The sequence below is a fragment of the Lepidochelys kempii genome, chromosome 11, assembly GCF_965140285.1.
Source record: "Lepidochelys kempii isolate rLepKem1 chromosome 11, rLepKem1.hap1, whole genome shotgun sequence".
In the NCBI taxonomy this organism is placed as follows: domain Eukaryota; kingdom Metazoa; phylum Chordata; order Testudines; family Cheloniidae; genus Lepidochelys; species Lepidochelys kempii.
The window spans coordinates 33,149,308-33,164,435 of NC_136390.1; the positions used below are offsets into that span (position 1 = coordinate 33,149,308).

Genomic DNA, 15,128 nt, shown 5'->3' on the forward strand with positions numbered 1-15,128 from the left:
TGGCTCATGTCCCTCCTGGCTCAATCCATCTTCCTGTTGTAGTGTTTGCACTCTGCACGATTCCAACTCTTTTCAAAGGATGGGCTACGATAGCCTCCAGGCTTTCCCACTCTTTATCTTTAACCCTGTTAGACTCCAACCCCAACCAGACCTAAAGCAAATTATGGAGCTAAGTCAACAACTTCTGCAGCAAACACTGCTGTTCCCCAGTCTCTTGTTCAATTATGAGATGGGTCCTGTTCCCACTGCACTGCTTGGGCTAAGATCTGGTCCCTTGAGGAGTGCATCTCTTTGAGTTCCTACAAGACCTTGACCTTTTGGACCGGTAGGACAGAGGTGGGCAAACTACGGCCCGCGGGCCACATCCAGGCTGCAGGACCCTCCTGCCCAGCCCCTGAGCTTCTGGCTCAGGAGGCTAGCCCCCAGCCCCTCTCCTGCTGTTCCCCCTCCCCCCACAGCCTCAGCTCACTGTGCTGCTGGCACAGTGCTCTGGGAGGTGGGGCTGCGAGCTCCTGCTGGCAATGCAGCTACAGAGCCGTGGCCTGACCCGGTGCTCTGTGCTGCGTGGTGGCATGACTGGCTCCAGCTGGGCAGCACGGCTGCCTGACCTGGTGCTCTGGGAAGCGCAGCTGTAGCATCGCCAGCCACCAGTGCTCCAGGCAGTGCAATAAGGAGGCAGGGAGCGGGGTTGGATAGAGCGCAGGGGAGTTCAGGGTGGTGGTCGGGGCGGGGGTGTGGACTGGGGTTGGGGCGGACAGAGGGCGGGGAACGGGGTGGTTGAATGGGGGCAGTCAGGAAGGAGAGGGAGGGTTGGATGGGGCGGTGGGGGGAAGTCAGGGGACAGGGAACACAGCAGGTTGGATGGGGCAGGAGTCCCAGAAGGGCGTCGGGGGCGAGAAGCAGGGGGGGAGGGAGGCTGGATCTCTCAGTCACTCCTGAAGTTTGTTTGCTCTCTTGTATTCCAGCTGCAGCAGCTGCTTCAAATGCTTTTGCATGGTACTATATTGTCCGATCACAGTGTCTTGGTTGGTTGATGGCTTCTGTCAACTAGTTCCCTGTTCCCCTTAGCTGTCTGGTGGCCATCGGCCTGGCATTTCTTGGACTCTGAATCCCATAGCTGTTTTAGCAGCACTACCTTCGCCTCTAAAGCAGCGAGGGAAGATCTGATTTGGACATCATACCACCTCCTCTCAGCCTAGACTCTATAATTGCTGTCCTAAACTGATCATTACAATTTGTGCTATGGCTTTGACTGTCTTCAATTCAAGCTCTGTCCCAATCTCAGAGCTCTGTTTTCCTTCTAAAATAGGGGTTCCCTGGCCTTGTGTATTGGCCGCCACCATGATTGGTCTCTCCCCGTGAGGCTGTGTTGGGCTCTGGTCACCTTTTTCAGGTGTCCTGTCCAACACTTGGAGTATTTTAAACATCTGTCTACGCACCCATAACTGTTGGGCTTCTTGAATGCAACCATATGCTTTCTGCTGAGGAAGACCCTGTTAAGAATATAAGAACGGCCATACTGGGTCAGACAAAGCTCCATTTAGCCCAGTACCCTGTCTTCAGACAGTGGCCAATGCCCAGTGCTTCAGAGGGAATGAAGAGATCAGGTAATCATCAAGTGATCCATCCCCTGTCGCCCATTCCCAGCTTCTGGAAAACCAAGGCTAGGGATACTTCAGAGCATGGGGTTGTATCTTTGACCATGTTGGCTAACAGCCATTGATAGATCTATCCTCCATGAACTTATCTAATTCTTTTTTGAAACCAGTTATGCTTCTGGCATTCACAACATCCCCAGGCAATGAGTTCCACAGGCTGACCATGCATTGTGTGAAGAAGTACTTTCTTATGTCTGTTTTAAACCTGTCGCCTATTAATTTCATTGGGTGACCCATGGTTCTTGTGTTATGTGAAGATGTAAATAACACTCCTCTATTTACCTTCTCCCCACCAGTCATGATTTTACAGACCTCTACCATATCCCACCTTAGTTGTCCCTTTTCTAAGCTGAACAGTCCCAGTCTTTTTAATCTCTCCTCATATGGAGGCTGTTCCATGCCCTTCTTTGTACTTTTTCCAATTCCAATATATCTTGTTTGCGATGGAGCAACCCGAACTGTACGCAGTATTCGCTATGCGGGCATACAATGGATTACAAAAGTAGCATTATGGTATTTTCGGTCTTATTATCTATCCCTTTCCTAATGGCGCATAACACTGTTAGCTTTTTGTCTGCCGCTGCACATTGAGCAGATGTTTTCAGAGAACTATTCATGATCACGCCAAAATCTTTCTTGAGCGGTGACATAATTTAGACCCCATCATTTGTATGTACAACTGGCATTATGTTTTCCAGTGTGCATTACTTTGCATTTATCAACATTGAACTTCATCTGCCAGTGCATTGCCTCTCACCCAGTTTTATGAGATCCCTTTATAACTCTTCACAGTCAGCTTTGGACTTACGTATCCTGAGTAACCTTGTACTGTCCGCAAATTGTGCCACTTCCTCTATTTATCCCCTTTTCTAGGTCATTTATGAATATGTTGAACTGCACAGGTCCCAGTACAGATCCTTGGGGGATCTCACTATTTACCTCTCTCCTCTGTGAAAATTGACCATTTATTCTTGCCCTTGTTTCCTATCTTTTACCCAGTTACTGATCCATGAGAGGATCTTCCCTCTTATCTCATGACTGCTTACTTTGCTTACGACCCTTTGGTGTAGGACCTTATAAAAGGTTTCCTGAAACTCCAAGCACACTATCTCTTCTGGATCACCCTTGTGCACATAGTTGTTGCCCGCCCCACCAAAGCATTCCAATAGATTGATGAGGCATGATTTCCCTTTACAAAAGCCATGCTGACTCTTTCCAACAAATCGTGTTCATTTATGTGTCTGATAATTCTGTTCTTTAATATAGTTTCAACCAACCTATTTGCCTGGCACTGAAGTTAGGCTTACTGGCCTGAAATTGCCAGGATTTCAGAGAACCTCTCTGGAACCTTTAAAAAAAAAATTTGTGTCACATTAGCTATCCTCCCGTCATCTGGTACAGAAGCTGATTTTAAGTGATAGGTTAGATACCACACTTTGCAGTTCTGCAATTTCATATTTGAGTTCTTTCAGAACTCTTGGGGGAACTCCATCTGGTTCTCGTGACTTATTACACTTTAATTTATTAATTTGTTTCAAAACCTCCTCTACTGACACCTCAATGTGGGACAGTTCCTCAAATTTGTCATCTAAACAGAATGGTGCAAGTGTGGGAATCTCCCTCATGTCTTCAGATCTTGGATATCAGACATCTCATACTCGATGCAGTTAAATGCTTAACCCTGTCTCTTCATCCTACCTTGATGGGATAGGGATTTGAATCCCATTTCTGGCACAAATTTGTAATCAGGGCATTCACTGCCTGATCACCTCCGAGTATCTATGTGTGGTAATGCAGTCCTTTTCTCACGTCTGGCACCCCCTGAAGGCTGCCAGCTGACTTCGGCAGGTCTTCAGGGGCTTGGCCCTCCAGCCAGGTCACAAAGTCCAAATGAAGCCCTTTCTGGGGTACTAAAGAGTCCAATAACAAACAGTCTATTTGCCCTCGCTAGGGTCTTCAGCCCTGGCTTTGGGTGCTATAAATTCAGCGCTTTGTTTAGGGTCCAAAACAAGGCCAGTCCTCTACTTGGGGTTTACATACTTAAACTGTGGCTATTAGGGGTACCTGGACTCACCCACTACTCTGGGTTCCAACTATGAACAGAAGTCACGTACTACTTACTCCAATCTGTCACTGCTATTTTCCTGGGTCTCATCCTACTGGGCCCCTTTTATCTTCAACCTTATCTCAGGCCCAATTCCCTCAGGTTCTTCTCTACCTCCAGTCAAGAGAGGAGCACTCTTTTTCAGTCCTCTGGTCTCAGCCAGAAACTGACCTCCTAAGGTCCTGCAGCTTCTTTTAGTTAAGGCTACTGGGCTCTGATTGGCTGCTTCCATGAGGTTTCTCTAAGCAGGCCTGGAGGACCCACCTCTGCTGTTCCTTTCTTGTCACTTCACTGCTTCCTGGGTTGGGATGTATAGGACTACAGGGCTACCTGTATGGAGCTGCAAAGGCCAGATACACCTCAGCATGCTTCCAAAAAGGCTTCAGTTTCAAGAATGAAATAATAAGCCTTATGGTAAACCATTTGGGAGGGGAAAGGATTAAATACAATAACTATATCCTGGAGTAACACATACGTAAACCTTGGACTTTGTTTGTTAAGCCCATAGCTTACTTGCACTCAGATTTTAAAAAGAATTTCACTGGAACAAATGGTGTGGAAAGGACCTGAAAACAGAAGTGGGTAAGAAAAAGAGGTGTATATGCTAGATATTGGTGGCTATGTTGCAGCACCTCTTTGCAAATCTATGGAAACCCTTCTGCATGAACTCACTGGTTCGGGCTCCACAGGTCTAGGTCTTAGCAATGACTAGCCACTCTATACAGCCGGCTCCTCAGGCAACCTGACTGAAATATCCCAAAGCTGTAAAGTTTTGATCTAGACTTGGGTCGGAACTTCTCCGTAGTCTGGGATGTTTGGGTCCGACTTTTGGTTGGGGCCCATTTCTAATAAAGAGCAGTATTTGATACAAGGGATGAAATCCTAGCCCTTCTGAAATCAATAGAACTGCCCAGCTAAACAAGCAAAATATATATTTAAGTAAGTTTTAACATAACTACACATCTACTCACCGCTTATATACTTCTGTTCTGCCATGTCTGTGATACTCAGCAAATCTCCTCCTTGTGTCTGACAGGCAACACGTGCCTCATTCCAAGAAAGAATAGAAAAAAGATTGAACTGATACCAAATTTGGGTGTCAGGGTTCTTCTCCCAAAAAATATCACTACCAGGCTCTGTGTGAAAATCAGTTAAAAACAACACGATGCAACAAGACAATTACAGAGAATGCTATAACAATCTAGTTAATGTTGAACACAAAAGTGAAAATGCTATTGAAGCATGAGTTTGAACTAATTTTCAATGTTCCAGTGTTAAAATCACACAAGGAAATAGGATGTTATGTGAATTTTAAAGGAGACTTTCCACCAATGTAAATTAACTGTTCAGCTTTTCACAATGTTAGTGAGTACTAGGGGGAAGGTCCTCACCTGGTGTAAATTGTCATAGCTTCACAGCAGTCAGAGCTATAACAATTTGCACCAGCTCCTACAAGCGTAATGGTGAAACTAACTCACAGTGAATTTTGTAGGAACTGGGCTAACCCCCATCCCCACAGCGAGAGGGGAAAGGTAGTTACATCTCCCCTTACCCAGTACCCAAGAGGACTCTCTGTTAAGGGATGAAACACATTATGAACAATTAATGAAGGCAAGGCTGATAGTACTGCTTATTAAGATTTCCTGATATTTCCCCATTATAAAACCCTGTTTTCACTTGATTATTACTTTGCTGAACTCTAACCATTTGGGCTTCAATTTTCCACCTTGTTTGTCTGTCTCAGGCAGAATATTTGGGGGGGGGGGGAAAATCTGGCCAAAATAGCTCAGCTGTTTCCGGGAACATAAGTAGGGGAAAATATGTTGATCTACCAATGTTAAGAAATTCTGGAGACCTTTTCCTTCAAAAAGCTGATGTCCCCTTGGCTTTGGAGTGGGGATTTGAAATTTGGCAGTGGGTGGTCTTTGGTGTCATGATGTGTCTTTTGATATCTGTGATGGGGCAGTTGCCCCACACTATCAGAAAGCGGGTTAAAAGCAGCCCTAGGGAGGCTGTGCCAGAGCCAACTAATTAGAATGGGTCTGAGGGGAACAGCCAATCATGGCCCAGCAGGCTCATATAAGAAGGGCTGCAGGGCAGAGCAGAAGGAGTCACTCCCTGGAGCTTGAGGAGGAAGGTAGACTGGGGTAGACTGGCTGCCTTGCAGGCTGAGGGCAGCAAGCACCCGGATATAGCAGTGCCGCAGGCTGAGGCCCTGAGGCTAGAACAAAGAGGGTGCTTGGGCCACAGGGAAGACAGAGGGGATGCAGTAAGTGGCTGCTATCTACAGGGTCCCTCCCGCCCTGCTCCTCGCCACTGGGGAAGTGGCTAAACAGTAGACTGCGCTTGCCACGGAAGGAAGTGGCTAGACAGTGAACTGCAGCTCCCCCGGAAGGGGGCAGAACCAAATGCCAAATACTGAGCCTGTTAAAGGCAGTGCGTGACCAAAAGCAGTTTAAAAGGTATGCTGTAGTCAAAAACAGTCAAGGCCCTGTACAGAATGAATCATCATCCACCTGCATGCTGTGGAGAAAGTCTCCATAGATAGTCTGGATGGGTGGGCTGGTAGAAAGGCAAGGGTATAGTCAGTGGAGGTTAGTGGACATCCCTTGTATTCATATTTTGGTCTAGGGATCTGGATTTGGGTCTCCGAGATAAGCATAAAGAATTATAGTAATGGCTATAATTCTTTGAAGAAACATCCATACTAATAGAATGGCAATGATCTTGCAATTCATAAAACAGCTTGCTCTCCTTGAACTAGTGTATGACATCAGACAAACTTTTATTACAAAACAGAAGAAAAGCAGTACCTACCAGCATTTGCGCAAAACCCCCATTTTTCATCTCGTTCATACTGACTTGTTGTGGCACACCAGTAAAATTCCCTGCTCTCTCTGGTACATTCGAAGTACCATTTGTTCTTATATTTAAATGGAAAAATACAAGGGAAACCAAGAGAATTTCCCAGCAGGGTATATGTTTCTACAATAAATAAAATAAAAAGGAATAAAATCAGGTTAGGGAAATGGAAAATCTGTATCAGTCAAATATTAGTTTCTTTTCTACTTTTTTTTTAAACTTGATATCACAGCAATGCTGTTATTAAGACTACAGCTGCATACCCTACATCAGCAGAAGTTTATTTTTTAAACAATTCCATTCAACCTAAGACTTTCAGGCAATTTTTCAGAACTGTGGCCCTGATTTACTACTATAAAAATGTATATGCAAAAAGTAATTATACATACAAAATCTGCATTTGTGACTAATTGTATATAAAAATGTCCATGCAATTGCCTGATCTGCATGCACAAATCCTTTTAGATACATTTTCAAGCGCAGGGGGGCTTTGAACATCATAGCCTTATTTGTATATATTCAAGGCCGAACAATTTAACCCCCAAGAATTTTATGGATTTCTATGTTCTTGAATTTTCCCTGTTTATTCCTCTCTTCTATAGTTCCTTGACACTAGAATTTTAATAAGTGTATTTTAGCAAAGGAAAAAATATTTTACAGTGTGAATGGTAACAATCTGACTTTGGGGAAGAGTAACCAATGCGATTTGAATTCACGATATCTTTGGTTAATGCCTTTACAAAACAATCTAGATATTTTTCCTACTACATTTTCATTAACAAAATATTGAAAAAATTAAGTACATCTGAAAGCTGCAAAGAAGCTTTACCTCACTAAATAATTTATTAACTTCACAGTATTGACCTTCAGTAAAGGGGAATTTTTAAAGCACCCCTTTTTTTTCTTTTGCATGAAACTAATATTTGTGAAAAGTGCTGGACTGATAGCCTGGAGATCAAAGTACTCTGTCTACACCTCAGGCACAGCATACACAGTGTTAGTTTCCCAGAGCTGATGGCAGTCTGCCTCAAAAAGGGTGGGAGAGTAATTTATTCACTATGAATCTCGTTCAAAGCCCAACAACGTTAACGGGCAGTGTGATAAACATGGGAGATAGCTGTATTATTTTTATGAATATTATACATACCTCATTCTATTTGATTACTATCATGCTATCAGTCCTGAGTGATTTTTTACACATCAGCAGGAACCCAAAATCAATGGCTGGAAGTAGCCAATCACCGGTATTTAAACGATATAGGTGTCAATACCTTTGAAGATTTATCCCTATCATGCTCTGATCAGCAGGCTGGCTTAGCAACCCCAAAAGGGTGGGGGAATCCAAGTGGGGAAAAATGAAGTAAAGGGATTTAGGATGGATTAAAGCCTCAGCCCTGAACCTCAGAGGGAGACGGAAGGGGGCAGTGATTGCTGAGAAGACACCGATCCTCCTCTCCCAGATGTTGGAGCACAGGGATGAGCCAGGCCTACCTAAATCTTGAGAGAAATGCTGAGATTAAGTAAGATAATGTTTGTTTAGGCCTTTTTGTTGTTTTACACCTTTTCACTCTGATTGCTATGTTTCTATAGATGCATAAATACTATTTTGTTTTAATGAAGCTGTTCTAACTCACTGCATTTTTATGCTGCTTACAGCTCCCGACAGGAAGTCTATCTCAGGGGCCAAACCTAGTTGGACCTGCTGAGCAAACATGGTTTTGCAAAATGGGGTGCTGTAATCTGGAGAATCAGCCTAACAGTGGGATAAATTGCAGGAGAGAAGTGCAGTTGCTGGCCGTCACTTGAAAAGGGTCGTCATGGAGAGACTGAGTGAGGGGTCAAATGTTCAGCTCATGCTGGAAATGTGACAGTGAAACAATTTTATCTCTGTATCTTTGTATTCTTTTTATGAATGTTAACATATTTGGATGCTTGTATGGTCTGCAAATATGGAAACCTATACTCTTTAGTTTATATGCCACACCCACCAGTTAGCCAACACCAGATCAAAATACCCCTAAACTTTAAATGTTTGAAATCTGAGCCTGGATCCTGAAATTTGCTCTGGGTCCCTCTCTTTCTAATAGGAAAACCAAAATACCAATCTCCATACCCCAGTGTTTCTGGTGTTCAAAATCCAGATCTCGAGGTTGCCAGTACTCATATTGCTACACTGAATTGTGACCTCTAGTCAATTTTGTATCTTACAGACAGGAGCCTATATCTTCACTAACTTGCTCTCACTGCACTGGGGAGGTGAGGTCACTACTGCTGGGCTTGGTGGGGCAATGGGGTGGCTCTACTATTCTGGGGCTCTGCCCTACTCAGAACAAAGAGGCACCTGGAAACTGCACACAGCTGCTAGTGCTTCCACATACTCAGGAATGCTCCTGTGCTGCCTGCAGTTCCCTCTTTGGTAGCTGTGCTATAGAAGAGAGAAGCGGCAGGCTCAGGAGAGAACAGGGACTGCCACTTCCCCTGGAGGATCGAGAGGGGAGGACAGCTGATGGTGCCTGAAAGGGAGGAGGAATAGGAATAGGGCTGGTTGGAGGAGGGCATTGGAATCTGCACAGGTGATGAAGGCTGCTGGAGCCTTCAGGGGTTGGGGGAGAGGGAACATGTGGCAGCTTGCTTGGGCTTGCCTGGGTTAGGAAGAGGGAGCTTCTGGAGCCTGCCAGGGAGCAACGGGGTGCGACTGGAATTACCAAGAAGAGGGCAGACTACAATTTACACAGGGAAAGGAAAGAAACTGGGGAAGGGAGTGCGGAGCGCTTAGGAAAGGTGAACAGGGGGTCAGAGAAGGAGAGAGGGATATATGGAGTCCATGTCAGGAGGAAGATAGAGAAATTCCCTCCTGACATTTGTACACACACGTTTTGTGTTTGAGGTTGACTTTTCCCTCTTGAAACATAAATGCATGCACTGAAATGGAAGGGGAGGGAGGGAATGATGGGATCTGTGAAGAATTTGAAAGTCAGCACCAGACTCAAAGTACTTTATGCTTTTTTAAAAATCAAATCTCACGATTATTTGTAGTTTGCCTGAGGATTTTTAAAATCATAGGGCTTCTAATACTGGGATCCTGATCCAACTTGTGGTGCTTTATAATACTGTATATAAAAAAAACACCCCCCCACCACTAATTTAAAGACTCAGCATGATACAGGTCAGGAATGATGATGATACATGATACAGATCAGAAATGATAATGTCTCACCTTGCTTCAGGGAAACTACAAAATTCTAATGGCAATGCGAATGGAGACTGTTTTATTTTTACCTTGAAATGGACGTTCACAAAGATCTTCATCATAGGACATGTATTGCTTCCACTCGTGATTAGTGATTCTTTTTGCCACAATGTGTTTGCCATTTTCAGCTGCTAGTTTGTATTGTGATGCACCAACCAACAGCTTTCCATTACAGTTCCACCATAATGAATGCTGAGCAGAATCACATTCTAATAGGCTTAATGGTTGCTCTTCATTACTGATGTTCAGTCCTAGACAAGTGCTTCTGCCTATGTTGAAAAGATGACGTTTCGATACCCATTTCCACAACATATATTTGGAAAGTTGATTGCAGTCTTCAAGAACAAGTTTAACTGTATCTGCTTTAATGCACAGGTTGAGATGTTCACTTTGGATAATAAACATCCCTTTGTCTGGGGAAAAAAGAGGTTTCAGTTCAAGATAATCTGCAAAAAAGCATTATACGTTACACAGGACCAGGGCCTTAGTTTTGACCATTTGAATTAAAACATGCTTAGCTTTTACAAAGAACTTTGAAATTATTTTTCAAATTACATGTAAAATATTAAAAACAACTGGTACTCCAAAGACAAGAAAATTGTTCCAAGTGGCTGGTGGCATGAAAAAAAAAATGCATTAAGCTCTCAGCCATCCTTCATAGCCCAATGCAAACCCCCCCACCCTTTTATTTAAGGCTAGTACTTCTGAACATACTCTCTCTCGTTTTTGTTTTTAAGTATCCAGCACTGTGACACCTATTTTATGTTATATAAAATGTTAACTACATAGGCCAAGACTTTCAAGAGCGATCAGTAGTTTTTATGCTCAGTTGAGACATGCTCAGCGCTTTCTAAAAATCAGGACTGTTCAATACAGCTCAAGCTGGCCACCCAAATAATGAGGCACCCAAAATCATTAGTCACAAAATCTTGGCCATAGAGTATTCATAGAATCATGGAAATGTAGAGGTAGAAGGCCCCCCGAGAGGTCATCTAGTCCATCCCCCCTGAGCTGATGCAGGACCAAGTAAACCTAGACCATCCCTGATAGGTGTTCTTAAAAACCTCTAATGATGGGGATTCCACAACCTCCCTTGGAAGCCTATTCTAACTATAACCATAGTTAAGCTCTGGAAAGATTTTCCTAAAATCTAACTTAAATATTCTTCGTTGTAGCTCAAGCCCATTATTTCTTGTCTTCCCTTCAGTGAAGATGGACAACAAAGAACAGTTAGAGGTTCTGCAAGTTTGCAAGCCTCAACGAGAAGAGTCAAAGCATAGGACTGGAAGGAATCTTGAGAGGTCTCATGGCAGGACTAAGTATTCTCTAGACCATTCCTGAGAAGTGTTTTGTCTAACCTACTCTTAAAAATCTCCAGTGATGGAGATTCCACAACCTCCCTAGGACAATTTATTTCAGTGCTTAATCACCGTGACAGGAAGTTTTTCCTAACGTCCGACCTAAACTGCCCTTGTTTCAATTTAAGCCCATTGTTTCTTATCCTATCCTCAGAGGTTAAGGAGAACAATTTTTCTCCCTCATCCTTGTAACAGTTTTCAAGTACATAAAAGGTTATGTCCCCTCTCCAAGGGTGGCAGAGCCTTCCCAAAAGTAGGGGGGACAGGGGCCCCCACCCCTCCTCTTCCCCCCAAGGCCCTGCCCCTGGCCAAGCTGGAAGCTGGAGCAGGGTCAGAAAGCCTGGGCCCCTCCACTTGACGGGCCCCCCCCAAGAGCATCCCCAGCCATGTCCTTGCCCCCCAGACCCCCTACCCAGAGCAGGTGGAGGCTCTACAGCTCCTCACAGATGCCCACACGGCTCTTACCCCAACCTGGCTCCGGCTGGGCGGGGCCTCAGAGCCACAGCTCAGCCATGGTAGAGCCGCCTGGGCAGTTGTGGGGAGCTGTGAAACCTCCATCTGCCCTGGGTGGGGGGCCAGGGAGTGGGGACACAGGCCGGAGCTGCTCTGGGCCCCCCCCGCCCCCTGGACAGTTAGAGGGTCCGTGGCTCCTCACAGCTGCCTTGGGCTCTGCTTCCAGCAGGTGCAGGGCCTCGGGACCATGAGAAAAGTGGATGGGCCAGGCACATCCACTTTCAAAAAGTGGGAGAGCCATAGTCCCTTGCCCGCCCCGCCCCCCGCCAGTGCCTCTACCCTCTAGGTCTTCTCTTTTCTAGACTAAACAAACCCAATTTTTTCAGTCTTCCCTCAGAGGTCATGTTTTCTAGACTTTTAATCATTTTTGTTGCTCTTCTCTGGACTTTCTCCAATTTATCCACATCTTTTCCTGAAATGTGGCACCCAGAACTGGACATAAGACTCCAGTTGAGGCTTCATCAGTGCAGAGTAAAGTACAAGTGTAATGCCAACAGACCCAGGTCGTTGGTATGCAGAATTGAACCGGGGACCTCTGGAGCTTAGTGCATGAGCCTCTACCACATGAGCTAAAGGCCAACTGGCTGTAAGCTAAGGCTGTAGCACAGACTCATTTTCTCTCTCTCTCTCTCTAAGTGGTCTTGGTGCCACTAGATGGGACAGAACATCACACCCAGCAGGTGTGTGGATTACACAATAATTACTTATATCTTGCTTACAACACTCTTGCTAATACATCCCAGAATGATGTTTGCCTGTTGTGCAACAGTTACACTCTTAACTCATTTAGTTTGTGATACACTATGACCCCCAGATCCCTTTCTGCAGTACTCCTTCCTAGGCAGTCATTTCCCATTTTGTAAGTGTGCAACTGAATGTTCTGTCCTAAGTGATGTAAGTACTTTGCATTTGTCCTTATTGAATTTCATCCTATTTACTTCAGACTATTTCTCCAGTTTGTCCAGATCATTTTGAATTTTAATCCTATCCTCCAAAGAACTTGCAACCCCTCCCAGCTTAGTATCATCTGCAAACTTTATAAGTGTACTCTCTATGCCATTATCTAAATTATTGATGAAGATATTGAACAGAACTGGACCCAGAACCGATCCCTGTGGGACCCCACTTGATATGCCCTTCAAACGTAAATGTCAAACGCTGTAGAATTGCTGACTTTTCTCCATCCAATGCAGGGAGATGGGCAAGCCTAGTACAGGAAACACATACTGTGGATAAAGCAATATGCATAGGTCATCATTCTATACAAAAAAAAAAAAAAAAAGTCAGACTGCCGGGGTAAAAGGCCAACAACTGATCAGCACTCTCAGTTCCTGTTTACTATGTTCAACGCTGCTACAGGGCGCCTTCACTTCCCACAAAAGGCAGTGGGAAACTTCTCATGCTAGTAATGAGAGAGTTTTACTCCCCTCAGAAGCAGCAGATGCGAGAGTCGTAGGGAGTTGCTCGGAATCAGGAGAACTTCACTGTCCTCTGAAAAGACACTGGGAAGGAGAGCAATGGTGAAAACCTGATGGGAAGCCTACAGTCTGTTGTCCCAGGATAAAAGGCAGCCATTGAGGTGGGAGAAGGGATCTTTGTTTTCTCACCAAGGTCCATCTTCACTGCAGAATTAACCAGGGCTCTTACTTGGGAGTTGTCCCTAACCCCAATCCTGTCCACACACAAAAGACTTTTCTCTCAGTGTGATGGTACTTTCACACTGCTGGCCTATCCTAGACGTGTAGGCTAAAGCCAGAATGTGAGACTTTCACTCAGGCTGGTAACACTCTTACTCTGCAGTGAGGACACAGGCTAGATCACTTAGTTCTCTACTCCCTCCCACAATTCCCCCATGTGCCCAGAAAGCCAGATGAGTTCTCCCACAATTCACTGGGAAAGAATCATGCAGCAGCTCAGTTTACCGCAGCACAGAGTACTATGGGATTTGCCACCCAAAGTCCTAGTGCAGCACACCAGTCAGGTTCTGTAGTGTGGCTGCTTGCGTCTCAGGTAGGTTCACCCTGGTGTGAACACCCAAACACTTAACTCTGCAGCAAAGACATGTCCAAAGGCAGAGAAGAGAAGCAGGGGAAGCTATCAGAAGGGTGAACAGATGTGCATTCCCCTCCGCAAAAGCAGAGGAAAGAAGAGCAGACCTCCATCCCTCTGCCTTCTGGCAGGTGGGAGCACCTAGCATGGAAGAATCCTTATGCTTCTCCCCAAACTTGTAATTGCTGGGGTGTGGAAAGGAACATCTTCATTCCCCTCCCTAAAGTTCAGTACAGAGCCCTGAGGAGAGTGGGCTTCCCTCAGAGGAATTGGGACAGCACCACTATTCTCCCCCAAGACAGTATAGAGGACATGGGGGAAGCTGGCACAGCGGTGAAACTTTTCTCCAGAACAGGAAGGAAGAAGCAGAGAGGACTCACTAGAAGAGGCGAGGGGTCTGTTTTGAAAAATGGAAAGTATTTCCCAGTGTAACCTGGTGATTATGTTCGCTTCCCAAATGAAAGCCAGAATCCCATGCTGCTGCCAAAGAGCTACACATGTAAACATGCTGTCAGTGTGAACACATCCCCCAAACAGGCTGAGTGCAGTCTACAACTGCAGGACAGAACAGGAGGAAAACAAAAAGGAAAAGGAAAACTGCAGGACAGGAGGAGGAAAAGGAAAAAGCAACAACATTAAGCCCAGGGCTGGTCAAAGCAGCTGCACTTCGCACTAGTTGCTCTCAACATGGCTCATTGCTTCACTTACTCAAAAAGTAGGGCACTTGGTCCTGACTCAAAGCTGCATCGTCTTCAGCCAAACTGTAGCAAACTAGCAGCATGGAACAAACCAGAAGTTGGGTCTGCACACACAGCATTTCTGCAGAGTAACAGCTCCTGGCAAACACTTTCCCGTGGACTTAGTCGATGGAAGAATACCACACTTTTCAGGGAGAGGGCGATCCTGGATATGCAGCTGTTCCTCAGACCAGCACACCCACTCCTCCTCCTTCTCCTGGATTGATGAGGGGGGCGGGACATGCAACCCCCCACCTCCAGTAACAGCAACTGCTTTCTGAACAAGGGGGAGGGACATGTCCCACCAGCCCCTGCCTGAAGAAGGGAAATGCAGCAACCCCACCCTGTGAATGTGTTTCTGCCTAGAGGAGGGACATGCAGCGCCGACTCCCTCCAGCCCTGGCTTGGAAAGTGAGATGCAACTTCCCCCAATCTCACCCACTCTGCCCTGCAGCCCGAGGGAGGAAATGTCAGGGACCTTCCGAACCTCCACGTCACTGCCACATGCAGCCCGAGGGAGAGGAAGTGAAGTGCCCGCACGCTTCTCTCCTGGCCCCCAAAAATCCCAAGTGACGTACAGGCAGCTCCCCTGCTCAC

At 45.5% G+C, this 15,128-nt stretch overlaps 1 protein-coding gene across 2 annotated transcripts in view; it reads right to left on the reverse strand.

Annotated features, from left to right (window-relative positions):
• PLA2R1 (phospholipase A2 receptor 1) overlaps nt 1-14,847 on the reverse strand; it is a 72,581-nt gene extending 57,734 nt beyond the window's left edge. For both annotated transcript variants that reach the window (XM_073305599.1, XM_073305600.1), the window contains exons 1-4: nt 14,503-14,847; nt 9,904-10,287; nt 6,580-6,747; nt 4,734-4,898 (exon numbers count right to left, since the gene is read on the reverse strand). In XM_073305599.1, coding sequence (XP_073161700.1) covers nt 4,734-4,898; nt 6,580-6,747; nt 9,904-10,287; nt 14,503-14,611 — 826 coding nt within the window. In that variant the 5' untranslated portion in view covers nt 14,612-14,847. The remainder of the gene's footprint in view (nt 1-4,733; nt 4,899-6,579; nt 6,748-9,903; nt 10,288-14,502) is intronic.
• Between the last annotated feature and the right edge of the window lie 281 nt (nt 14,848-15,128).